A 25,417-nucleotide genomic window follows, 5' to 3' on the forward strand; every position below is an offset into this window, starting at 1 on the left:
CCTCATCAGCCCAGGTGGAGGTGGTGCTGCTGGGCGATGGCGGCGCGCGGCCTTGGTACTCTCCGGGCCGTAATGCGTGGCCCGGGCGAGGGTGGTGCAGCTGGGCGATGGCGGCCCCCGCGGCCTTGGTCCCCTCTGCGTTGTAGCACCTCGGCCCAGGCTGGTGTGGTGCTGCTGGGTGATGGCGCCCCCTCGCGGTTGTTCTTTTGGCACGTCCCGGGCCGTACCATCTCGGCCAGCGGGGCAGGTGCTTCTGGATAACGGCACCCTCTCACGGTCGTCCCCTTGGTATCCTCCGGGCCGTACCAATTCAGCCCAGTCAGGGGTGATGCTTCTGGGAACCGCCCTCCCCTTGATAACTTCCAGGCCGTACCACCGCGACCCAGGGAGCGGCAAGTTCGTGGAGGAGCCGACCTATAAGCTGGCTCTGAGTTTTGGTTTCAAGAGACAGAAATTTCAGCCTCAAGGAGCCTCCCTTAGAAGAGGAAAGACAAAGGGACTGTCCTAGCTGAGGAAGCCAGCAACGGAGGTGCTCTAGGGGCAGCTAGAATCCAAGGCCACGCCCCTCACGAGGACGCTGGTTGGCTGAGTTTGGGGAGTTCCACCAGGGGGCGTGGCCTTGGCCCAAGTCTCTGAGGGGCTTCAGTGGGACTGTCTTGCCTGCGCACGCGCCCCTACCCCCACCCATCCCTGGCACCATGCGCAGCATCTTCCTGGCCCGGTTTTCCTCCTGGCTTACATTATTAATTTTTAGCAAAAAAAAAAAAAAATTTATTTTTAGTCGTGCCACACTGCTTGTGGGATCTTAGTTCCCGAACAGGGATTGAACCCAGGCTCTTGCAGTGAAGGCTAGGAGTCCTAGCCACTGGACTGCCAAGGAATTCTCTCCACTTACTTTTAAAGGTAATTTTTAGGAGCGAGGTTACTGCTAATGGGCTCTTCTTCCTCTTCATTTTAATATTTATTTTTATTTGTCTGTCCTGGGTGTTAGTTTCCGCATGTGGGACCTAGTTTTTGAACCCATGCCGTCAGCGTTGGAAGTTTGGTGTCTTGGTCAGCCGCCAGAGAAGTTTCTAATGGGCTCTTCTTAAGGCCTACTTAAAAAAAAGTATTTATATCGGTTGCCCTGGGTACCTGTTGCTGTCCGGAGGCTTTCTGTAGTTGTGGCGAGCAGGGGCTACTCTGTTGCAATGCGTGGGCTTCTCATGGTGGTGGCTTTTCTTGTTGCGGAGCACGCATGGGCCAGGAGCATGGGCTCCAGTAGTTGGGTGCACGGTTTTTAGTTGCTCTGTGGCATGCAGAATCTGTCCGGACCGGGGATCAAACACGTGCCCCAGCATTGGCAGGTGGATTATTATCCGCTGTACCACTAGGGAAGTCCAAGGCCTATTCTTCTTGTCAGACTTTCATATATTTAGCTTCATATTGTTTTAAAATTAATAGTTTCTCCTTTAGATCTTGGCCAGAGGGTCAGTTAATGGATGGTGGTATCTGCCTACCTCTGGCGTCTACAGGCAGGGTTTGGGCCACGAGGTGCAGGGGAAGGGTTTTCCTTGGGATCCTCCAGAAGGTATGACTGGAGGAAAGGCCTGGACACCCCAGGGGTTGGTCAGGGGCCTGGGCCTAAAATGCAAAAAAGAAGCAAAAGTGAAGTTCTCTTAACATCTGTATCTCGGAGCAGAATATGACACCTTCATCATCCCTAAAAGTGAGTATTCAGGACACTGAACAAAGTTTATAGGGTAGATTTTCCTACTTTGCACACAACTCTGAGATGCTTGATGACTGCCCAGCAGCACTGGTTGTTGCTGGTCAGTGAGTTACTTGTAGTCAAATAATTTCAAAAGCAATTGTATGAAAAGTAGCAAAAACTTTATAGCCGAGTCTTTCTTACATTTTATCTGAGACAGTTCATTTTAACAATTCTGAAATGATGTTGGAGCGCCAAGTCACCTTCCCCTCTTGGGCTGGCCACTCCAGCACAGAGGACAGTGTTACCCAGGCCTTCGACCATTGCTGGAGTCTTTGCTCCATGGTCACACTTCCAGAGTTTGTATCCTGCCCCCTTTTCTTTGTCCTGTTAATGATTGTTCACCTAAAATAAAGCAAAAAAACAGCCAGTTATTTTAACAGAAAGTCACGTTTGTTTCCCTTGTGGCTCAGCTGTTAAAGGATCCACCTGCAATGTGGGAGACCTAGGTTCGAACCCTGGGTTGGGAAGATCCCCTGGAGAAGGGAAAGGCTACCCACTCCAGTATTCTGGCCTGGAGAATTCCATGGACTGTATAGTCCATGGGGTTGCAAAGAGTCGGACACAACTGAGCGACTTCCACTTTCTTTCAGGTTTGTTTGGCAGCAGCAAAGAATTATAACTCAGGACATGCAACTGTGATAACTACATGCAAGTCTGGTAAAGCAGAGAGAACATTCTTTTATAAAGGAGGAAGGGAAGTTGTTATAAACAAGAAGTCCATTAGAGGAAACATTGGAGTTTAAATAAGGTGGCTTCTCATTGGCTGAGCCGTTGCCAGGCAGGGAGATCTGCCGGGTGGTGGCGGTGAGATGGCTGTTCTGGCCACAGGTGCTGGGACTCCCCTCCTCTCTGGTTCTGTGTGGACACTGGGGGTACATGCCTGAGGACTTCCACCTTGTCGCCTCCCAACTCCATTTTAGTTGAGGTGTCCCTTGATTAATTTTCAGATAATTTTCTAAATGTTTGCAGGAGACGTGGCTTTGCTGCCTGTGAAGGTCTTTGTGTGACTTCCAGTATCAGAGAAGCCACAGCAAGGATCTGAGTGGTTTTACCAATGTTTGCTGGAGTTTCAACTTACTCAAGAAGTGGAGTTTGGGGTAAAAGACAGTAGACTGACCAGAATTCTTCACACCCTTGTCAGCTTCAAATATGGCCGTTTCAGCCTGTTTGCTTATTTGCAAGTTAGATACAATACCTGTTAGGAAGTTGTTCTTATGAAGGAGCCCTAGCTGACCCCCCTGCCCTGGCCTCGATCCTTGAAACATCTGGCACAGCCCCTTCCCCCGCATCCCCCATGGCATGCTGGTGTCTGCTGGGCCCTCTCAGTCCTTCCCCACTGCCAAGCTGGTCCCCTGCCCCCTCTCACAGGCTTGACCTACATCCGTATCTTGGTCTGAAGTGATGGCTACAGTCAGGTGGGCCCAGAGGAGCCCATGTTTCCAGGGAAACATGAGATAGCAGCAGATGTGGACCTGGTCTCAGGAGCCCACAGGGTCCTGAGAACTGGATCATGATCCATGGGTGGGAGAATGGGTATGGGCCCCCCACCTCCAACCTCCAGACCCACTGCCAGCACTGACCCACATGATGTAGCTTCCAGGACTCCCATCCTGACCACAGCCCCTCCAGGGCCATTTTTGATCACTGCACATTAGGCCTCAAGGTGTCTCTGTGTTGCACACCATCCACATTTGTTAGGCCTCACCACACCTTGGGGTGCTTCTGGGCACCTCTGCTGGCCTCCCCTAATTAGACATTCTGGAGGAGGGCAAGTGGAGTGGTCAGTAGTGAGGGGTCACCAGAGCTGCCAGGGCAGAAGGGGGCAGAGGCTCAGACCAGGGACAGGTGGCCCTTGGGCACCCAAGGCATTGGGATCTGAGCCTGTTCTAGGTGTCTGAGGGTGGGGGTATCCTAGGACGTGGTCCCCTGGGAAAGGATTTCACAGATCTTAAGTACAATGCCAAGCGTGTGGGCCTTCAGACCCAGCTAGCGGGTAGGGCCTGGTCGGGGAGCCCCACCATCAGATGAGCCCACTGGGGTCTGCCTGGGCCTGAGCTGGGCCCCTGGCCACCCCAGGTCCCTTGGCTGTAGGGAGTTGGGGCTTCCGGTACCTTCCTGGGTATTTCCTTTTAGGCTCTGGGACGCTCCCTCGGGATGGCCAAGCAGCCCTTCTGGATGCTGCCCCTGGTCCTGTGGGTCCACTCACCTGCCATCCTGGCCATCACCTCAGCCAGTTGCACCTGGGGAGCCAGGTTTCTGTCTAGTATGGGCACTGTGCCTTGCATGTGGAGGTGGGGGCAGCTGTAGCTACAGCCGCTAGGGCCTCTGGCTCGTCCTGACTGGCAGGTGGGGAAACAGGGGCAGCACCACTTTGGCTGCCCTTTGGGTACCCTTTCTACACGCCCAGTGGCATGACCGCTGCCCTGGCTGACCCCCCCAGTCCCCACCTTGGCCTGACCCTGGGACTCAGCCTCTGAACTCCATGGGGGTGGGAGGGGACATCTGAAAGTTGCCCACCGGACCCCAGGGCTGCAGGTGGCCCCCTTGCGGCTTCAGATCAGCGTCCAGGAGTGTCCTGGGGACCCAGGGGCCTAACCGAGCTCCCAGGAAGTCTAACTGAGGTCAGGCTGTGCATATGTCCCCAAGGCTGCCTGTCCGGAGCTTCTGGGGGCAAGAGGCCCTCCCCGTAGGGTGCCCAGACCAGCCCTGAGTGTCCTCTGTCGGCTCCTTCCTCCTTGGCCTCGCCCACCCTGACCTCACCTCTTCCACCAAATACTCTGGTGTTTCCTGGTTTGGACACAGCCCAAGCTCCAGCCTGGCCCTTCTGGGGTGAAATGTGCCAGCAGTGGCCGATTCCCTGATGTGGTGACTCAAGTACCCCCACCCCTGTCCCTAACACCCCCTTCCCAACTTCTCTGGGCTCCTCTGACAGGCCCCCGACCCCCACAGGGCTCCATCTCTACAGCAGCTCCCCCTCCCAGTTGGCACTCTGGCAGACTTCCAGTGTCCTTCTAGCCAGTGGCTCCCAGGTGTGGGAACCTCAGCAGGACAGCCCTGGCCCAGGCTGCCCCGGGGCAGGAACTGCTGGACATGGAGCCTGATCTGAGAGAGAAGGGAGATTGGCTGGATGGGTGCCCAGCACTGAGGCCTGGGAGGAGGTCCAACAGGCCAGGAAAGGCCACCACCCTGACAGTTGGGATCTCTGAGGGACCAAAGGCCTGAGCCCAAAGAAATGCCCTCCTATCCTGCGGCCTCTGTGCCTCCAGTTCCCCACCCCCTTCCATGTGCTCCACAAAGCCTGGAAGGTCAAGGTTGAGAGATCAACAGCCTTAGACAGGAATGGTGACCCTGCAGGTGGTGCCTGTGCCAACAGAGCCTGCACCTGCAGTCCAAAAACCCCGGCCAGTGGGCTGACTCCTGCCCACAAGTAGATCCTCTGCTCCCGGAGCAGCAGGGCCCAGCCTGGGGTCTGTGCATGCTCAGCTAAGTCCACAGAAACTTGGGCTCTGACAGCATGCCCACCCCATTGCCCACGGACACACTGGCTTCCAGGCAGATATGCTGGCCACCAAGCCCCACTACAGAGGAGATAGCAGAGGCCTCACAGCCATTGAGACTCCCAGGCAGGATGGGGTCATGCTCCCACGTGTGCCTGGATGCGAAGGGAACCAGGGAGGCAACCGCACACACATGCCTCTGACCAGAATGAGCAGGCCCTGGGCTGCTCCGCTGCTGGGGCAACCACTGCACCTGTCCTATGCTAGCCTCGCAGCAGTGCCCATAAAGTACCTGTCACAGCTCCCAGGCTCCAGCCCACAAGGCTGTGTCTGTGTCCAAAGTACCTGCTCAGGCTCCTGGCAAAGCCTGGCCCTGCCTAAGCCCAGGCCCAAGAGGGGAGGCCCAGAACCAGAGAGGGGACCATGCGCCCACTGGCCTCCATGGGGCACCCATGGCCCAAAGCTTGGGCTCCTCCTGCAGGACAGGCCCAGAAGCCTATCCCCAGGACGTGACGGGTGAGGTGCTGCTGGAGTATGACCCCCCCCCACACCCTACAAGTGTGCCAGGGGTAGCCTCAGTGCATCTGGACTCCCCAGGCCCACCCACCCCTCCGTGTTTTGGTGTTGGTTACAAAGAACCAAATAAAGTTTTTGCTAAACCCCAATTTTTAAACAAGTCTGTTTATTGAAAGAATCTGAAAATAGTAATAAGGCTTTCAACATTTAACAAATTTCAAGATATTAACAATATGAAACATTAAGAATTTACTTCAAAAACCCAAAGTTTCCTAGGTCATTCCCCATCGTTCTGCAGGACTTGGTCTGCACCTGCTCTGTTGTCTGAATGTGTGACCTGCGTTCTGACCACTCTTCTGGAGCTAAAGCTGGGGGTGTCGCCCCCTCAGCCTGTGGGAGGCCTGGTGGGCCACCCTCTGTGCTGGAGCTTGTGGGCAGAGGGTAGGAGCCCATCTCCATCCCAGCACTGGCTGAGCTGCCCAGACAGCCACGTGGGTGGACAGCACTCAACAGACATGTGAACAGTGGCCACGGTGCTGAGGCTGCAGGGCCAGCCCTGGTCCAGATGGGCAGAGCTCAACCTCCTGGCCCCTGGCCCTCCAGAAGTGAGTTCGAGAACGTACAGGCCCTCCATCCTTTCTGGCCAATTTCACAGTTGAAAATGCAGCTCAGAAAGAATATGGTTACTCAAAACCAGGTCGCCCATTAGGCACCAGTAACCAGAGGCCCACTGACCACAACCCTCACCAGACTCCATGCAGGCCCAGCCCCAGGCGGCCGGTCAGCCAGCAATAGAGGCATAGGGGCTGGAATGACAGACGTGCCCTCAAAGCCAGGCCCCTTGGGAGAAGCCAGAGCAGCAGCAGTGCCTTCCCGGCCCACCAAGTGCCAGACCCTCTGAGCAGAGCCACCCAGCTCTCTAGATGGCCACTTGGGCAGCACAGAATGGTCCCACTTCACAGCACAAGCCCTCCCGCAGAAATCTCACAGTGTGTACAAGAAAATCTGTACGTAAGCACTCTCAGAAAAGTTTAAAAGAATCTCTAAAAAGTAGACACAGGATTGAAAACACCTTCCAGGGTGGGGAGGCACGCCCCTGCTTCCCGAGGAATGTGTGTGGTCCAACCCCTGCCTGCCACGGCATCACCGGAAGCAGGGAGGAGACCAGGCCTGGGGACCGAGGCAGGAGGCCCGGCAGATTCAGGATGAACGCCGAGCTGGGGAGCGGCTCTCGGCACAAACTCCCCCCAGTGGCTTTCAGGGACGTTGTGACGCTGAAGGGAGATTTTTGGCCGTGAGACATTTATTTTCAAGACTGTAGGATAGACCCGTTCATTCTGATCCCCTCTCAATTTCAACAGACTGATTTGTGGAAGTTTGCTGACAAGGAATCACAAGGAGCCCACCACCCAGCTCAGCAATCCCCAACTGGACTGGGCTCTGACTGCTTGCCTGGTGGGTGTGCCTGGGCTGACTTCAGAGCTTGTGTGGCCTGCTCACTGGCTTGCTTAGAAATGCAGAAAAGTCAGATTTAAAACGTTAAAAACAACTGATCTGGTCGACACAAGGCAGACTGCAGGCCCTTCCTCTGGCCAGAGACAAGTGGTGCAGGGCCTGTGATGTTCACAGAGCACAGACAGGGCACCGGCCTAGCTCCCCGCCCGCTCCTCCCCACCCTCCTCGTCCGCGTCCTCCTCGTCCTCAGGGAAGTGGGCCTGCTTCTTCCGCACATTCCAGTGCAGACACTGCGCCAGGCTCTCGAACCAGTCGCTCACGGGGTCGCGAACGCAGATGGAGGGAAGAGGGTAGCAAGAGGTCGTGATGCTAATGCTGCAGCAGAAAGGAGATGAACATAGCCCCTCCTGGAACTGAGCCCCTTCATGGAACTGAGCCCCCTTGCCACCCACTGAGCAGGACCCTCGACAGCCTGGCTGGTGGACCACCTCAGCTCTGGTTGTACCATCTGCCGTGCAGCCTGGCCCCATGTCCTCTGATGTCACGGGCACCTGGCCATTTTCCAGTCTGGCCCTGAAGACAGCCAGGCTAGGGGCTCAGTGGTGCTGTCGTGCCCCCCAGGACAGAGCCGTGGACCCCCTCACTCCACCCAGGTCCGTGAAGGGGAGACCCCCAGGGCAAGGCGGTGGGAAGATAAGGAGCAGGTGCAGCTGGCAGGGTGCCATCACCCAGACAGAGGTCCACAGCTTACAGCCATCCTGGGCCCACCTGCCCTGGCCACTGCACCCCACAGTCCACACACCTGTCTCCATGGCGGATCTCCTGTCTCTTTCGTCCATCGAAAGACACCCATGCAGTGTTCCTTGCCTCTGGTGACAGCATGATCTGAAGAGTCAAGCAGCACACATGTAGGGGGCTCAGAGGACTCGCAGATGCATTCTGAGCACAGCTAAGTGCCACGGACCCCACCCTGGGGCACAGCAACGGCCAGGAGCAACCTCATAGGCAACACACTGCCCACCACATAAAAAGGTCAGCTCCAGGCCGTGAAGTCACTGCACTATGCGGATACCAACCAGAGGGTACAGAGGCCCACAGGGCACAGAGGCCTGGAGCTGTGTCCGTCAGACGTAGCCCTGCCCGCCAAGGTTCACACTAAGGACGTGCTGGCCCGGGGTGGCCTGTAGCAGGGAGCTTGGCCCAGGGAAAGAAGAGGTGGATGTGGAAGGGCAGTCAAACACCAGAATATGGCCCCAGGGACGTGCCAGGCAGCAGTGGTTAATTGCCTGAGGGCCTCCCCACCCCGACTGTCCCCACCCACTCAGGCTGAGAGCCCCGCCCCGCCGACCAGACCCTCTGGGGCACAGGACACATGACGAAAGGCCAGAGTGGACAAAGTCCCTCCCGCCCCCAGCAGGGCAGGCAGACAGCCCCAAAGGGCTCCAACAGACAAGGGTGGGGGCTCTGACCTTCAGCTCAACCCCCGCGGGCACCACAATGGGCCGAAAGGACAGCGAGTGGGGGCAGATGGGTGTGACCATGATGGCGGGCACGTTGGGGTGGATCATGGACGCCCCCGCGGCGGCCGCATACGCCGTGCTGCCCGTCGGGGTGGAGACGATCACGCCTGCGGGACAGGCTGCAGGTAAGGCTAGGGCACTGCCCCCACACCCCACCCCCGGGCAGGTCCGATGCCCACCTACCATCGCCCTGTACTGTGGTGATGAGGTGCCCATCCAGGTAGACATCCACGTTGGACAGGTAAGAGGAGGGGCCTCTGTCGATCACCACCTCGTTCAGGACCTGGGGGTGAGGGCACCGCACACTGAGCAGGCAGGGCAGCATGTGGGCTGCTCCCAGGCTCCCTAGGAGGTCCAGCCCAAAGCCCCTGCCCTGCACCCCCTGCCCGAGGGCAAGGCCCGGCACCTGGTGGGGGGAGGGGCAGGCCCACAGACCTGGTACTGCACAGCCTGCTTCCCAACCTCCACGTCCAGGCCTGCAGCCAGCACCCCGTTCTCGCTGATGCCATTAGGGACGGCCACCTTCTTCCCTCGGGGCTCCTTCACGACCCTGACCTTCAGCCGGCTCCGGAGAACAACAGCTGCGTTCCCTGGAGGCCAGCAGGGGTCACACCCAGGGAAGTCAGCAGGTGGGGGCAGTCATGCCACAGAAGAGGTACCCGCTCCCTTGACCAGGGACCCCCTCCCATCTTCACACAAATGGAGGGCGACACCCTGGGCTCCTGTGGAAATCAATCCATTGCTGCGTGACACAGATGGCAGCTGAACTGTGGTGGCTTCAGCTCCTCTCTGAGGACAAGGTGTCCGACCTTCAGAATCAGAGTCCTCTGAGCCCCAAACACTCAGTGCTGTTCTCAGCATCATTAAAAACCTCCCAAACCAAGCAGGATGACTATCCCACATGGGAACTGCTCTCAGGCTCAGGAACATTCCAACTCACCCTGTATCACCTGAGTAACTTGCGACTGAAAGTTCTCGAAGTTGAAGGGGGTCAGGAAGCCCAGGGAGCCCAGATGGAATGCCATGACTGGAGGCACGCTACCCTGCGAGCCAATGAGACAGGTCACTCATTGGCCAGTCCACGTGGAAGGCATGCGAGCACTAGCCCAGATGGACCTGCGCCTGGATGGTCCCTGGGAGGGCTGGCGGGTGGGGGCAGGGGGGCGGTGCTGACACACAGGGCACAGGGTCAGCCAGAAGCCTGGGAGCCAGGAGAACAGCTGGAGAGCTGACGAGAAACGGGGCAGGGGGACCAACTGCTGGCCACAGAGGACAGGACAGAGGAAGGCGTGGCAGGGCAGGACATGGGGGCTCTGACACACAGAGGCCATGCCCAACAGGCTTGGGAGGGCAGTGAGCCCCCACAGAGATGCCAGGCAAGAGCACAGGCAGCCGGGGCAGGAAGCCTAGGGTGGGACTCAGGTCCCACCAGGTGGCTCTGCAGCCACTTCCGCCGAGAAGGCTCCCAAGGGAGAATGAGAGCTCTGAGCATGTGGGACATCCCAGGACCCTCAACCTCGGCCTCTGCCAACCGCTACCGCCCCAGGCCCTGCTGGACTCCACCTTCCTGCCCAACTGGCTCCGTCTCACTCCCAGGTGTTGCTCTAGGGGCCCGCCCGACCTCCTAACATACCCTGGCAAGGTCCCTCCCCCGCAGATCCCTGCCTTCTGCAGCCTCCACAGTCCCTCCCCCACCATACCTCCCAGTCAGCCTGGGGCTACTGCTCTCACCTGCCCCTGACTCTTGGCCCCCTCACTCAGCCCACATGCCAGCTCTCCCAGGGGTCACCCTCCTCCCAGCCCAGCCCCTGGGCCCTCATGCGCCATCAGCTGGCCTGGCACAGCTTCCAGCACCCACAGCAGTCCCAGTTCCATGTCCTATCACCTGCAGCCCTACGGCCTCAGGCAACTAGGGCCTCACCTGGAAGAGGGAGGAAGCGTATAGAAGGGTCCCGTCACCCCCCAGGCAGATGATGAGGTCGATCTGATTGGAGATGTCATCGTAATCTGGAAGACACAGGAGACGTCAAGCACCCCAACTGCTGGGCACGGGGCAAGGCAGGGGTACCAGAGGTCCCGCCAGGTTGGAGGCAGCACCTTGCCACCCAGGGACAACTTGCCTTCTCTGAAGGTGCAGAACTTCCTCTTCACTGGCCCAAAGTGATCATCGCTCAAGAGGGCGGGGTCTTCCAGAACCTTCTTCTCCACATACACGATCATGTTGTTCTCCTGGAAGGACATGGTGGCGTCAGCCCCACCAGGAAGACAGGTCAGGGCGCTGGTCTTCTAGAAGCCTCCTTCTGCGTCTCAGGCTTTTCTGATGGGGTCAGGGGAGAGGGGCACGATTCCTCTGTCTCTCAGATGCAAAGTGCCTTTGTTGTGCTCACAGTACACACTTCTGAGCTCCTGTGTCTGGCTTACGAAGCCTCCTGACTTGAGCAGATGGGAAGAGAGCCTGGAGCCCGTCCCCACTCACCTCCATCAGGTACGCGCAGAGCTCCTTGAAGGGCTGCAGCAGGCTGGCGTCCCGGATCTTCTTGATGACGAGGACACTCTTCGGGGACTTGTTCCACGTCAACCGCTGGCTGGCAGGGTCTTGGATGTGCCTTTGAGGGGAGAGGAGCACTCACGTGGGCCCCAGGCTGACCTGCTGGCACCTGCACAGTATGGAGACCCTCCCCATGCCCGGCCGTGCCCCTGCCTGAGGCCCCTTCGGGACGAGGCCGGCCCGGGGACCTGCTCAGAGGACGTCCCACGTGCACCCAGACCAGCCAATGGAGACTTGGGCTGCCGCTGACCCAGGTCCACACGGCTATGTGACCAACTCAGTGGACCCTCGCCTCCACAGTAAAAGCCTCTTTTAAAGCCAGTGGCGGGATCTGGAGCAGTGAGACTGTGCTGTGTGATTTCAATCGCGAGGACATGTCACCACACGTGTCCAGGACCCTGATATGCAGAGGACTCTGGTGACGACGATGCGTCAGTGTAACTTCATTGTTTGTCATACATGCACTGGCTTCGGGGATGATGACAGCGGGGAGGCTAGGAGGAGTGCAACAGGGAGCTCTGCGCCTTCTTCTCACTTTTGCTGTGAACCCAAAACTTCTCAAAAAATTAAAAAAAAAAACAAAAGAAGTCAGCTGGGCCTGCCTGCCAACGACAGCTCCAAGAGTCCCTTGGCACCCAGCCTCGGTCACCGGGTGCAGGGCCTGGTATGGTCTGTGGGCAGCAGGTCCTCCCCCAGGGGCAGGGGTGTCCAAGGCCGAGCCCTCACGTGGGGGCGGGCCCCCAGGCAGCACCTCCGCCTGTTGGAAAACAGCCCTGAGGACTGCAGGCCATGGAAACGGCCTTTCTGACGCAAGTTCCCCAACCAAGACACTTGCTCCAGATCATGCCCCATGGCCGGTGCCTCCCTGAGAACCTGTCAGCCCCACCAGCAACTTCCCACACCATGATGCCAACCACTAAACAGGTGGTGGGTCCCTGGCTGCAGGCTGTCACTGACTGACCATCACTCACCCTCTCCAGGCGTTTCTGCAAAGGAGGGGATCACTCATGGCCCTCTGCCAGCATCTCTGCCAGGCTGGGTCACACGCGCAGCTTGGCGGAGGGTGGTGCTGGGTGCCCAGCATCTCGGTTGTGCTTCACTAACAGCGGAAGTGCGATGCACCCCAGCCCCCCCAAGACTCCCCAAGTGTGCACTGGCACCATAACCCCACTGTCTCCTCAAAACTGAAAGCAAAACATAAAGTAAAGTGACTTGCTAAAAGCTGCATAAAACAAGTGCGGAGCTTCCTAAAATGAAAACTCAAAGCAAACAAGCTGTATTTGACCTTACTGATCACACCATCCTCTTGTCCAATCGCCTCTAACAGCAAAGCGGCCAGACCTCAGACAACTGCTCCTCACCAGCTGGCCGCTGAGCTCTGCCGCCCAGGGCAGTCAGGACGGGCCCTGTCCAGCTGCAGACAACAGTACTGGGCTGCGGAACTGGCTTGGCCCATGGGAGGGGCTTACACGTGGAGGGCGGGCACTTGCAGGCCTCTCGTCACTCCACCTGGCCCTGGGCCTAGAAGGAGGGCAGATGGAAGTCTGCCTGGTTGGTGAGGTAGACGTTGAAGCCCCCTCCCCACTGACCAGGCAGGTGAGGCTCACAGCCCCTCCAGATCTGTGAGTCAGCCATGCCCAGCCAGAGCCACTGTAGTGCCATCAGCTCGGTCTTGGGCGCCAACTGGTCACTCAACTTCCTGTTGGGTCATTGCAAAGAGGGATACTGACCCCTCCCAAGGAGGCTCTGGGTGCCGGACAGCTTAGCCAGACACCCAGCGAGCCACAGTTTCAAAAGCTGAAGGCGTCAGATACTAGTAATTCCACACGTTTCAACATAACAGAAAACACGCACTCATTGGTGAGATATGAGACAACCAAGTAGAAGATAAGACTCTCGTAATCAGCTCCTCTACACTGTCAGGGGAGAAGTCAGGTTAGCACACAACCCCTGCCCCTGGCCAGGCTGTAGGAGAGGCAGGGACCACACGGGTAAGGGATCCCACCCTACCAGGGTGCTCAGCCCATCTGACTGAGCTGAGCCAGGGCCAGGGGGCAGAGAAAGTTGCTTGCTCAGCCCTTGACACTCTGGGGCACCTGCTCCTCTGCCTGGAGCACCCCACAACCCCACCTGACCTTGGGGAACAGCTCAGATGCCGCCCTGAGACCCCACCCAAGGGCTGTGAGGGCAAAGCACACACACCTGGGCTGCTGTGGGCTGGGCAGGGCGGCAACGGCCAGTTATGGTTGGATGGCCAAGGGCCACGAGGGTGCGCTGAGGCTGGGCTGTGAATGACGAGGAGGGTGCGGCAGTGCAGGGCTGGGACACAGGGAGGGGGGGTCTGGGCAGCCAGCAAAGGTCACACAGGGCGGGCACACAGCAGGGTGCAGCCAGGCGAGGGGTTTGGGGGGCCAGCTGCTAGTGTGGCTGCTGTGCTGGGTATGGGCCTTGGCCTACCCCCCATAGAAGTTAAGCCTCCACAGCTCCCTCGAGGAGGGGGCACAGATGGTCTATGCAGCGGGCAGCCCACCACCAGGCCTGACAGCAGAGCTGATTGGAATTCTGCTGCTTCCTCACCAAGCTCTGGTGGCCGGAGCCATTTGCGTGTCTTCTCCCTGAGACAGAACACACAGAGCCAGCAGACGACAGCCCCTCTCTGGCATGTCCAGTGCCAGGAGGCGGCGCAGGACAGGTACAGAAGACAGCCTAGGCCACGTGTCTGCGAAATAACCCAAACTGCTTAGTTTTTAACTAGTTTCTCAGGTGGTGGGTGTTGCTAAAATGCAGGGCTTATCTTAAAACAAAAAAAGCCATGCCCACAAGGCGGGACTCAAACAAGTCAACTCAGATTTTCAAAAAACACCTCAGATTTTCAAAAAACACCAGCTGACATCTCTGCATTTCAACAGTAATGAAGAGAAACACATGTGAGTCACCAGATGCATCAGCGTGCAATACACTATTTTTTCTCCTTGAGTTTTTCCTGTTGAAGCTCCTATGGCCCGAGGAGCAGGCCCCACCACCTTCTCATCCTTGGGAGTCGGGGACATTGCCACGTGGCTGCCAGGCCCATGCCCTGCTCCCCGGAGCATCAGAACCTCCCATAGCTCCCCATCCCCATGGAGCCCCCCGTTGACTCACATGATGGTCTGGGGATTCTGCAGCACGCAGGCCTTTGGTCCAAACGTGGTCACTGGGCACGGCCCGTGCAGGGAGCGGGTCCTCCTGTGGGAGAGGATGCAGGGTGGGCCCTCAGTCGCTGAGAGACACGCATGCAGACGAGGCACTGACTCTCAGACTCTCTGCCATCTTCACTCCAACAGCCTGAGCATCGCCATCTGCCAGCACCCGAGCAACGGTCCCAGAACACTCACCTGATCCCCAGAGCTGCTCTGAGGGCAACATGCTGTGGCACTGCCCTCAGAGAGGGCTCCCAGAAACTCCTTACAACAAAGGACCCAAACCGGGGCAGGCACCCGGGCCCCACCCTAGAAAAAGGGGATGTACCATGGGGCTCGGGCCTGCGGCCCTGAATTCTTGTCCAGGCAAGTCTACTTGAGGAGCAGTTGTTGGGCCTGTCCTTGGGAATTAAGACCTCAGATACCATCCCCCAGCCATCCAGGTTCTAACAAAACGCCCATGCTGAGTTGTACTGTCGACGAAGAAGACAGCACTTGAGTGGCTCAGCATTTCCAGCCACAACTGAATCACAGGGCACCGTGGCCAGCACACGTCCCAGGGATGACACCGCTTGGTGACTTTCCCTGTCCTCCCCTCAAGGTCCAGCGCCGGTCCTTGGGAGCCATGTGGATGCCCCACGGAGACAGGGTGGAGGTGTGTCCTCCCTCACGCAGAGTGCCAGCTCCAGAGGCTTTGTGGTCCTTTTGGTTATTTTTTTTTAATTTTTGGCCACACCATATGACTTGTGGGATTTTAGTTCCCTGACCAGGGATGTATGCCACCTCCCCACTGGACCACAGGGAGGTCCCCTCATGGTCCCTTTCTGCACCAAAAATACTGGCACAAAGACAGCCAAACACAGATGGCAAACTTGCTTTCGTCTCTGCCCATCTCAAGGCTCAACAAACGCCAAATCCCCACACGGACAAGGCAGATTTCCTATTGTCTCGTGAAGGGCAGCCAAGCCCGGGAGAGTCGGTCTGGTCAAGGGCTCCCCCAACTCCCCAGCTCAAGAACATGCAGGAGCGGCCGCCGGCCACGGCCTGGCCTCTGGGGAAAGGCTGTTCACAGCAGGTTTCTCTAAGTCTGCATCACAGTCAACCTTTGAGAGCAGCCACCTCTGACCTGCTGCCACTGAACCAAGTTCAACGTTCTCTGAAGCAATATTCTCTGAAGGGAAAGGGTGGGAACATCCCACCCCGCAGAGCCGGCAGCTGAGGTCACCCGCCCGCCCACTGACTCTGACACAGGAGGGTGACACAGCTATTCACATGGCAGCTTCTCAGGCCCTGCACCCATGGCAGTGCTGGCTAGGACAGCTTCGCCCTGGACTTGAGTGACGTTCACATGGCTGAGGCCGGCACAGCTTCCCCACCCCTCACTGTGTGCCCAGGGCCTGGGGCCACCCTGGGCGGCACCCCCACACCTCAGCCTCCACAGTGAGGACAGGCATTAGGGCGGGGGGGTTGGCTGGGAGTGCCCTCTGGGAGGCCATGCCAGCCAGCACAACCCCCTCCTGCCTCCTGAGCACCCCTACAGGCCCAGGAGGCCAGTACCTGAACTCTCGGGCGCTGGCCAGGACAGGCGCGGCCGACAGGCTGCGGGACTTGGCGCGGCCCCGGAGTGGGTGCCCCAGGCCCCAGTCCTCATCCCCATGGCACGCGGAACAGCGGTACGAAGATGCCTCTGCACTCGGCTCCTTGTTCCCGTTGACTTTTTCTTGTTCCATTTCTGCAATTGATGGATGTGGAAGACTTTGGCCCGAAAACCCAGGATGCCTTGATTTAATAAAATAAATATTATTATTGTTTCAATAAAATAAAGTAAAGCAATGTACACACACACCTACACCCCTCATGAGGGAAAATGGCTGAAATCTAGCCTACCCAGTCTGGGAAGTCTGTTTTCATCCCAAAGGCACTTAACAACTCCGGAATCTACCTGTGGTTTTCCATGAATCCAGAGGGCTGGGAGTCCAAGAGTGAGGTACCAACCAGCAGCCTAGCACGCAGGCACATGGTGGGACCTTGATGAGAGAATTAACGGTCACACGGTACCTCTCATCCAGAAAAGGCTGGGTGAGCACGACTGAAGACCAACCATGGGCACACACTGCACCCTCGTCCTGCAAACAAAGCCACGCTTTCCTCCAGTGCCGATGAAACACTTGCCCAAAATGACTTATTTGGTCCTCAAAAAAAACTTCAATTTACAGGAGCTTCATCTCCCAACCACACGCAGTAAAGCAGGAAAAGATGGAAGCAGACACAAAACAACAGTCCTCGACCAGCTGGGAACATCTCAACTTCCTCCTAAGCCACTGAGGGCTCATAACTGCACCCATACCCATGTGATGCTGCAGCCAAGAGGGAGCGCGAGCCCGATCCACGTGCCCATCCAGACCCACATGATGTTACAGCAAAGAGGGAATGCAGGCCGGGTCCACATGCCCACCCAGCTGCCCCCAGGTCCTTGAGAACAGCGGTCAGCAGCCAAGGCCTCGTCAGAGAGCCAGAGCAGGAATCAAACGAGCCTAAAAGAAGTGACAGAAATACGGCAGAAACCAGAGCGCCGACAAGTAGAAAGAGCAGAGCAGAGCTTGGGCAAAAACCACATGAAGAAGCCAGTTTGGATGACGGTGGAAAGAGCTACACTCTGAGAATTTGGGCCGAAAGGTCATTTTCTTAGGAAACCACTGACTAACGGGAGAGGCCTGGCCTTGCTGCTGGGGCCATGGGACCTGCCCATCCTCCCGCTCAGAAAGGCCCAGCAGCTCAGCCTGCCTCATGGCTCACAAAGCCCTGAGGACAAGGGAGGGGAATGGGGCAGGACCACAAGGCAGGCGCGGACATCAGAAGGGACAGCGCAGGGGCCACAGAGAAGCCTGGGGCCTCTACAACGAGGCCAAAGGTGAGGGCCCCTGAGTCCCCTGCCTCCGCACGCACTTTACAATCACATCAGGACCTTGTGAAATACTAACTCCCACACCGGACCCAGACCAAAGGCTCCAGCAGTCATTAAAAACTCCTGAGCCAGGGCATTCCCAGGTGGCTCTGTGTTTTCACTGCCAGGGCCCAGGTTCGATCCCTGGTCAGGGAACTAAGATCCCCCAAGCTTTGTGATGCGGCCAAAAAAAGAAGAAAAATAAAAGAAAGAAACTGAAGCTTAGTGCTACTAAGATATAAGACATGTAGGGATGTCGTTGGCAAAAGGAGAGTGAGCCTTACTTCCAGCTGTAAAGTCAGTCAGTCACCTAGTGTAGCACATACCATGGTGACTCCAGTCAGTGATACTGTTGTGCTTATTTGAAAGGTGCTGAGAGGGAAGGTCTTCAAAGTTCCCATGAGAAAAAAGCCTGGTGATTAAACGTGGTGACAGACTTGCTGTGGTGGTCACTTCACCACACATACAAATACTGAGTCACTAGGTTTCACGTTCTACCTCACTTTCCAAGCACCACGGACACAACTGAAAGGAAACAAGTCAGGGGAGAGACATACCATGTGCACAGACCAGAGAACACGATATCGTTAAGATCTCAAGTCTCCCCAAGCCCAGCCTTTTCTATCAGAAGTAACAAGCTGATTCTAATATTCAGCTGGAAACTGGAAACGTAAAAGGACCGAGAATAGCTCAAAAAAAAAAAAGCCCTGTTGGAGGACTCATGCTACCGGATCTCATGACCTGCTATAAAGCTGCCGCAACCAGACTGTGTGGTACTGACACAGAGACGTACACGTAGACAGAGGACGCAGACGACAGTCAGGGCTTCTCAACAGAGGTGCCGAGGGGAGTCAACAGGAGAGGACGACCGTTCCTCCAGAACGTTCCAGGTAAATTCCACAGCCACACCCAACACTATGAAGTTCAGTTCTCCTCACAAGTTGGCAAAGGTCAGCTCATGATGGATCATACACTTAAATGTAAGAATAAAAGCTATAAAACTTTCAAAAAAAAGCACTAGACAAAATCTTCATGGCTATGAATTTGGCAAAGATTTCTTAAACAGGATACAAAAAGTACAAAGTTTAAAACCTGACAAACTGAATTTCACTAAAACTCAAATCTTGTACCCTTCGTAAGACACTATTAAGAAAATGAAAATATGAACTGACAAAAATCTTAATGAAAATATGAGATCGACCAAAAAATATTTGCTAAATGTATATATGACACAGAACTTGCTTCCAAAATATATAAAGAATTATTAAAGCTTAGTAAGAAAATAACTCAATTAAAAAACAGGCCAAAGATACCAACTTTGGGCAACTTCCCCAAGATACATTGATTGCATCTTGAAAAGCACATGAAAAGATGCTCAACATCCTTAGTCACTGGAGAAATGCAAATTAAAACCAGGAGACATCATCTCACACCTACGGAGAATGGCTAAAATGTAAGAAAACTGACCACGCAAGTGTCCCAGAGCCTGAGGAGGAAATGGAACCCTCAGACAGTGCTGGTGGAATGAAAACGGGGCAACCAGTTTGGAAAACAGTTTGGCGGTTTCTTAAAATGTTAATTAAGCATGGTTCCGCCATCTGCTACAGCCCTTCCACTCAGACATTTACCCAACAGAAGAGAAAGCATGGCCATACGACTTGTCGAGACACCTCACCCGTGACACGACCATCCCTCAGATCTGTGCTCAGATGCCACCTGCTCAAGAGAACAGGTACCTCCCGCTCCTACCCACTGGTGCCCAGTTCCTTTTTTCCGCAACCCTGACCACTACCTGCTGCCGAGTTCCTCTTCAAAGGGGTCTGACTTCCTCACAGCCCGAAGAGCAACGCTGCAGAAACTCTGCCATCTCTCGGGCCTGACTTCACGTGATCACTACTGGCCAAGGGGAGATGACGTGCTGGCAGCTAACAGTTCAAGCCTAGAGCTCGGGGACATGCGGGGCTGGGCTCTGTCAGCACACGGTAACGCTGACAACCATAGAACCAGACAGGCTCTCAGGACTGAACCCGGGGCACACCAAATGGAGGGGTCTGGATAAGAGTCTGGGGGAATCCTGGAACACTTAGTGGAGGACACAAGAGTGCTAGGGTGCTGGGACGGAGAGCCTGCGGCGGCCTCAAGTGCTGGGAGATGAGGACAAGACCACCAGCTGTGGGGTCGGATGGGAAGGGGGCAGAGTGAGTTCACGAGTCTGGCCACACAGAAAGGTCACGATGCCTGAAAGGACACAGGACAAAGTCGCAAGAAATACAAGAAGGCAGGTTTGGGCTCAGTTAATACACAAAAGCTATGTACACGTTTCCCTCGTTTCAGTAAAAACTGCCCAAGACAAAAACACAATCACTAACCTCATTGCTTGCCTTCTCTTGCTGGCCCTGCCCTGACTGTCCCACTCATGTATATCACTTAATCCCCAAGAGGACCCCACAAACTGCTGTAATGGACCATGAATTCACAACTTTAAGAGGAAATATTGTTTAAAAAAAAAAACAAAAAACTTGCTTTAAGCTGTTACAAGAGGCCTGGTAGTGGCTTCACTCTGAGACCTGGAAAAGGGGGTTGCAGAGGGTGAGATGGTTGGATAGCATTACCAACTCAGTGGACATGAATCTGAGCAAACTCCGGGAGATAGTGGAGGACAGAAGAACCTGGCATTCGGTAGTCTATGGGGTCACAGAGTCAGATATGACTTAGCCAGTCAACAACAATAACATAAAGAATAGCTGTCACAGTGTAGGAGTGTAGATGCTTACCGTGGCCTAGGACAACCAGCCACAGGGAAGAGCAAGCCAGGGAGGCCAGGATCATAGTGCGGGAGCGTGAACACTCACTCCAGGTCAGGATGACCATCGAGCAGCAGACCCAGCGCCCACACTGCCAGGCCCTGTCCAAGCACTTGACTCAAACTGTCTGACTTGTCCTCGCAAGGAGCTGCGTGGGGGTGTCCAGGAGACCAAAGCCCAAGGTGACACAGTGAGGAGGGCAGAGCTTGTATCTGGGCCCCTGGCATGACCTCACTGATACAGACGATGCGACCCAGCAGAAAGGCCCAGGGTCCTGGGAGAAGAGAGGACCCTTCCCGCCTCATGTTCTGCAAAAGAGGCCTTTGATGTAGCCCCTCCTGAATGACAAAAAGGTTCTCTCAGGGCACACACCCCAGCCTCCAGTAACATGTAAGATCAAGAGACAATGATTATAGGCAGTGATGTCAGAACCCTGGCCAAACAGAACGTGAAGACCACTATCCTGGTGCTGCATCAGCTGCAAGAACCTGAAACCTGCTTGCCAGGAAAGCGAAAAGTCTAAGTTGCTTAGTCGTGTCTGACTCTTTGCGACCCCATGGACTGTAGCCTGCCAGGCTCCTCCATGGAATTCTCCAGGCCAGAATACTGGAGTAGGTAGCTGTTCCCTTCTCCAGGAGATCTTCCCAAACCAGGGATCGAACCCAGGTCTTCTGCACTGCAGGCAGATTCTTTACTGTCTGAGCCACCAGCCTGCCTTAAAGCCAGCTGAGCCTGCAGGTGATGCGGCGATCCTAGGACTGTGTGGAAAACTCTACCATCCCAAGAAAACACAGAAATAACTATCCAGTTAGAGTAGTACAATCCTGAGAAGGTGTGGACGAAGATGCACGTGATATGGTAATCCTAGGAGGGTGTAGAAAATTCTATCACCCCAAGAAGACACAGAAGCAACTATCAAGTTAGATTACTATAATCCAGTTAGATTACTATAATCCTGAGAAAATACAGACAAGGAAGTAATTAAATCCTACGATGCTGAAATCTTCGTCTTATAACTGATTATATAATCATTGGATTTTTACATACTTTGTTTGCTATTATGGGCAATATATTCATTCAAAAGATCAAATCATTCTTCAAAATAATTCTCATCTAAATGGCTGAGATGAATTTATGTCTGTTAACAATGTTTCAAATGCTGCCCCATCCCCACCAGGGACCTCCACCTACAAGCAGTGCAGGACCTTCTGAGCTGCTCACTGACCAGGCCCAAATTTCTCCAACAGCCGCTCAACCGACCCTGGGACAAGTGCTGAGATGTCATTTCTTCTGCAGCTAAGTATGCCGGTGATGCCGTCTCAGCTTCTACTTGCAGTTTAAGAATTACATCCACTGACTCTCAGCGTAATGCGTTATTTGATGCATCCTCAACACGGACACAACATAGAATGCTTAAAAAGGATCGATCGACACCAAGTGGGGCGTATCTCAGGAACGCAAGGCTGGCTCAGTCAGTGTAACCCATCTCACATACACCAACTGATGGGCAAGAAAGTGGAAAAAATTCAACACCCAACGATGGTAAAAATTCTCAGCAATTAGGAATCAAGGGTAACTTCTTCAGCTTGGTAAGGAGCACCTACAAAAAAGCTACCACTATATTAACTTGATGGGGAAAATATAAGACTGGGAGCCAGGCAAGGATGTCTGTTCTGACCACCCTTAATCAGCATAGTTCTGCATGTCTGAGTCACGGCAACAGGCAAAGAAGGTAGTCTGAAGTTAGAGACGGTACACTCTACAGTCACCAAAAAAACACTTGGATGAAATATAACAAAATACACAGAGGACTTGTATGCTGAATTGTATTTTAAACACCCTGATGAAAGAAATCAAAGAAGATGTAACTGAGAGACGCCCTTAATCATGGATCAGAAGACTCAATGCAGCAGAGATGTCAGTTCTCCCCACACTGATCTACAGGGTTAGTGTGATTTCTACACAAATCCCAGCAAGATTTCTTGGTAGATACGGCCAAGTTTATTCTAAAATGTATGTGTAAAAAGCAAACACCCCTTTTTTTTTTTTAAAGAAGGATAAAGGGAGATGAGTGACTCTGAAGACTTCTCTTTAGCTGTAATAGTCAAGACTGTGGCCTTGGGGGAGGGCAGATACAAGTCAATGGAGAAGAGAGAGCCCAGAAACACAATTACACAAACACACTCGATTAATTTTTGACAAATGTACATAAGCAGTTCAAGGAAGGAAAGACAATTTTTTCAACAAAGGATGCTGGAGTCATTCACATCTATAGGCAAAAAAAGTAAACCTCGGCCTAACCTTCACACGTGACACAAAAATTAACTCCACGTAAACTAGAAAGCCTTCATAATAAAATACAGAAGAGGGGATTCCCTGGTGGTCCAGTGGTTAGGGCTGCAAGCTTTCACTGCTGAGGGCACAGGCTTGATCTCTGGTCAGGGAACTAAGGTCCAGCAAGCCACATGGTATGGCCATGAATAAATACACAAATAAATAAAGTGCAGGAGAAAGTTTTGGGGACCTAAAGTTAGACAGAATCTTTTTTGTACACGATATAGAAAGCACACTTCATAAAAGATAAAAAAAATTGGTAAACTGGGCTTCTTAGAAACTTGCTCTGTGGAAGACCCTGTTAAGAAACACCCCCCCCCCCAAAATCAAGCCATAGACAGAAAATATTTTCAAACTAGATATCCAACAGAAGATCTGTACCTATAAAATAGCAAAAACTATCAAAATTCAACAGTAAAAAACAGACAGTCCAATTAGAAAGTGGACAAGAGATGACTGGACAGATGAGATGCACCCATGGTAAAGAAGCAGGTGAAAAGATGCTCCATGCGATGGGCCAGAAGGAACTGAAACCACAATGAGATGCCACTGCACACTGACCAGAACAGCCAGACAACTCAGCGCTGGAGAGGTCGCAGAGCAACGCCTGCTCACACACCACCCGGGACCAGAACACGGCCAGACACTCTGGAAAGGGCTGACACCATCTTATAAAAACTAAAAACTAAACAGACAGCCTAGCAAGTCCACCTGGGCATTCACCCCGGAGAAACACTGATGCTCACAAAAAAACCTGCACCTCAACATTCACAGCAGCTTTTAATTTGCAGCAGCCCAACACCACAGACAGTCCAAGAGTCCCCACTGGTGAGTGCGCCAGGCCATCAGAGGGAGTGGACATGGACTCCGAAACCAGCTGGGTGACCCCAGGCTGACTGCAGGGCAAGGAAGTCAGCCCCCAGGCTGACTGCAGGATAAACCCTCCCATTTACACAACTCGCTTTTCATTCTCTTTCTTTCTTTTTTGGGGCATACCACGCAGCATGTGAGACCTTACTTCTCCACCAGGGCCCCATGAAATGGAAGCTCAGAGTCCTAAGCACTGGACGACCAGGGAAGTCCCTTACATGACTTTCTTGACATGACTAAACACAAGCGCATGGAGAACAGATCACTGGTGGCCAGGGAGTGTGGGGAGCCTGGGGTGGGCTCCCTAGGTGACACCAGCTCTGAGTCTGTGGTGGCAGCCACACAGCTGTGCCCCGGGAAAGTGGTGAACCCCAGCAAGGGGTGTGACGGAGGTGCCAGGGTTCACGTCACTGTGCCACGGATGTGGGGATAAGTGCAGGCGTTCCTCTGTATTCTTTTTCACAACTTTCTGGGAGTCTAGAATTATTTCAGTTCATTTTCAAAAAACATCCGCACTGGGAAGTTTTAACAGAAAAGTGCTGGAGCATAATAACCAAGATAAAGAACTTCCCCAGGAAGAAAGGAGACACATTGTGATGCCCATAAGTAAAAGTCACACACACAAATATAAACATAACATGACGCCTAGTGCAAGCTCTCAACATACACCTGCTCAAATACTGAATGAAAAAGCAAAGTTTATCCCTCCTTAACACTGAGGCAATAAAAGGTACCTATTAAATCTCCCCTCTCCCGCCGGCAGGTGATGCCCAATGCTGGCCAGGACCTGACAAAACTGGGCCCGCAGAGGGGCAGAGCCTGCTGGGCGGAAGAACAGGATCAGAGACGCGAGGGGGGCTCCAGGGGCTCCCCTGGGAGATCTCGCACGCGCTTGGGCTGAAGCAGGTATTTGCACACCTAGCTCCCTGCACAAGAGCCCGCCTCCGGGCCACCTTCACCCAGTTCCTCTTTTCGCCAACAGTCTACACACGCATTTGCCCGGCCCCACGCACTGAACTCTGGGCTGTACGACAGCGGGTCGGGGAGACATCGCAAACGACAAGCCGGCAGCCCCGCCCGCAGGACTGGGCCCCGTGCCCAGTCGGTCAGCGCCTGGGGGGTGGCCCGCAGCCCCCGCAGAGAACCGACCCCTCCCGACCGGCCTTCCTTCCAGCCCGGCCCGGGGTGCCCCGTCCACCCCCGGGGCCGACTCGGGCCCATCCCACGCCCACCTGAACTGCAGGCCCAGGACACCTGGGCACCCGAGCCCCAGGGCCGTAGCCCGCCTACCGCACCTGCGGGTCCTGTCCTCGTCCTCGAGTTCCCGCAACGGGGCAAAGGTCACGGCCAAGCCCAGGGCGCCGTCCAGCAGGAAGTGCGTACGTCTGGGCTCAGGCCCGGTCCCGGGCGGGTGAGGAGGATCCACGAAAACCAGAGCGCGCCGGACGCAGAGGCAGAGAGACCGGGGGCTCGGACCCGGCTCAGGCGGGCCAGCCGCCGGCCTCAGGGGTCGTCGGCTGGGCGCTGGGTTCCGAGCACAGAGGCGCTTTCCGAGGATGAATACAGCGACGTGGACCCCTAACTGACCGCCCCGCGTGAAGGCCGGGCCCGCCACCTCGTTCGCAGCGCGGTCGCGGGGGTCGAGGTCTGGCCACCCGGACACCTGCGCCGGCGCCCGGGGCAGTGTGTGGCCAGTCAGTGGGCAGGGTCGTTCCCGCCCCGCCCCCACGACCCTGACCCCACGACCCCGACCCTACGACCCCGGGCAGAAGGCCGGGCCGAGGAGACGCGAACTCACCGTTCGCTGCCCCGGGAGCCTGCGGGGCTGTCTCCTCGCCAGGCCACACCCGCGCGTCCCGGCGCCCCGCCGCCGCTCGCCGTCACTAGCCGGCCCCTGGAGCCGCGGCCGTCCCCTGCCCCATGGCCGCCTCCGGCCCCGCGGCCACCCGGCCCGCCGAGCAGCAATGCCGCCGCGCGGCCAGTGCGCAGGCCCGCTC

At 55.4% G+C, this 25,417-nt stretch overlaps 2 protein-coding genes across 10 annotated transcripts in view; both read right to left on the bottom strand.

The window, feature by feature from the left end:
• LOC102271764 (cyclin-dependent kinase 11B) overlaps positions 1 to 141 on the bottom strand; it is a 40,522-nt gene extending 40,381 nt beyond the window's left edge. For 5 of the 6 annotated variants that reach the window (XM_070385057.1, XM_070385058.1, XM_070385056.1 and 2 more), the window contains exon 1: positions 2 to 139. The gene's annotated coding sequence lies outside the window, so the exon portion shown is untranslated. Of the gene's footprint in view, position 1 lies in introns of all 6 variants that reach the window. The other variant, XM_070385054.1, reaches the window with a different exon arrangement.
• On the bottom strand, positions 1 to 25,417 carry NADK (NAD kinase). 4 transcript variants are annotated; one of them, XM_070385064.1, is made up of 12 exons: positions 25,219 to 25,417; positions 16,026 to 16,247; positions 14,431 to 14,514; positions 11,218 to 11,347; positions 10,862 to 10,970; positions 10,663 to 10,748; positions 9,682 to 9,784; positions 9,177 to 9,331; positions 8,925 to 9,024; positions 8,691 to 8,860; positions 8,024 to 8,106; positions 1 to 2,095 (listed from the first exon to the last, which is right to left on the bottom strand). In XM_070385064.1, exons 2-12 carry the CDS (start codon positions 16,196 to 16,198, stop codon positions 2,092 to 2,094), a joined length of 1,197 nt encoding a protein of 398 aa, XP_070241165.1. In that variant the 5' UTR covers positions 16,199 to 16,247; positions 25,219 to 25,417; the 3' UTR covers positions 1 to 2,091. The 4 variants fall into 4 exon arrangements, with proteins under 4 accessions (XP_070241165.1, XP_070241162.1, XP_070241164.1 ...); XM_070385061.1 differs by lacking the exon at positions 1 to 2,095 and adding an exon at positions 5,913 to 7,596; XM_070385063.1 differs by lacking the exon at positions 1 to 2,095 and adding an exon at positions 5,913 to 7,596 and having other exon boundaries at positions 8,691 to 8,848; positions 25,219 to 25,414.

The sequence above is a fragment of the Bos mutus genome, chromosome 16 (genome assembly GCF_027580195.1).
Source record: "Bos mutus isolate GX-2022 chromosome 16, NWIPB_WYAK_1.1, whole genome shotgun sequence".
NCBI lineage: Eukaryota > Metazoa > Chordata > Mammalia > Artiodactyla > Bovidae > Bos > Bos mutus.

What these genes read in the sequence shown, in the direction of transcription:
- NADK (XM_070385061.1), bottom strand. Translation starts at nt 16,198, where the DNA reads ATGGAACAAGAAAAAGTCAACGGGAACAAGGAGCCGAGTGCAGAGGCA. An exon ending in GCCAGCGCCCGAGAGTTCAG is followed by an intron (nt 14,515 to 16,025) that starts GTACTGGCCTCC and finishes CCTCTCCCACAG; the next exon opens with GAGGACCCGCTCCCTGCACG. An exon ending in ACGCTTCCTCCCTCTTCCAG is followed by an intron (nt 9,785 to 10,662) that starts GTGAGGCCCTAG and finishes ATTGGCTCGCAG; the next exon opens with GGTAGCGTGCCTCCAGTCAT.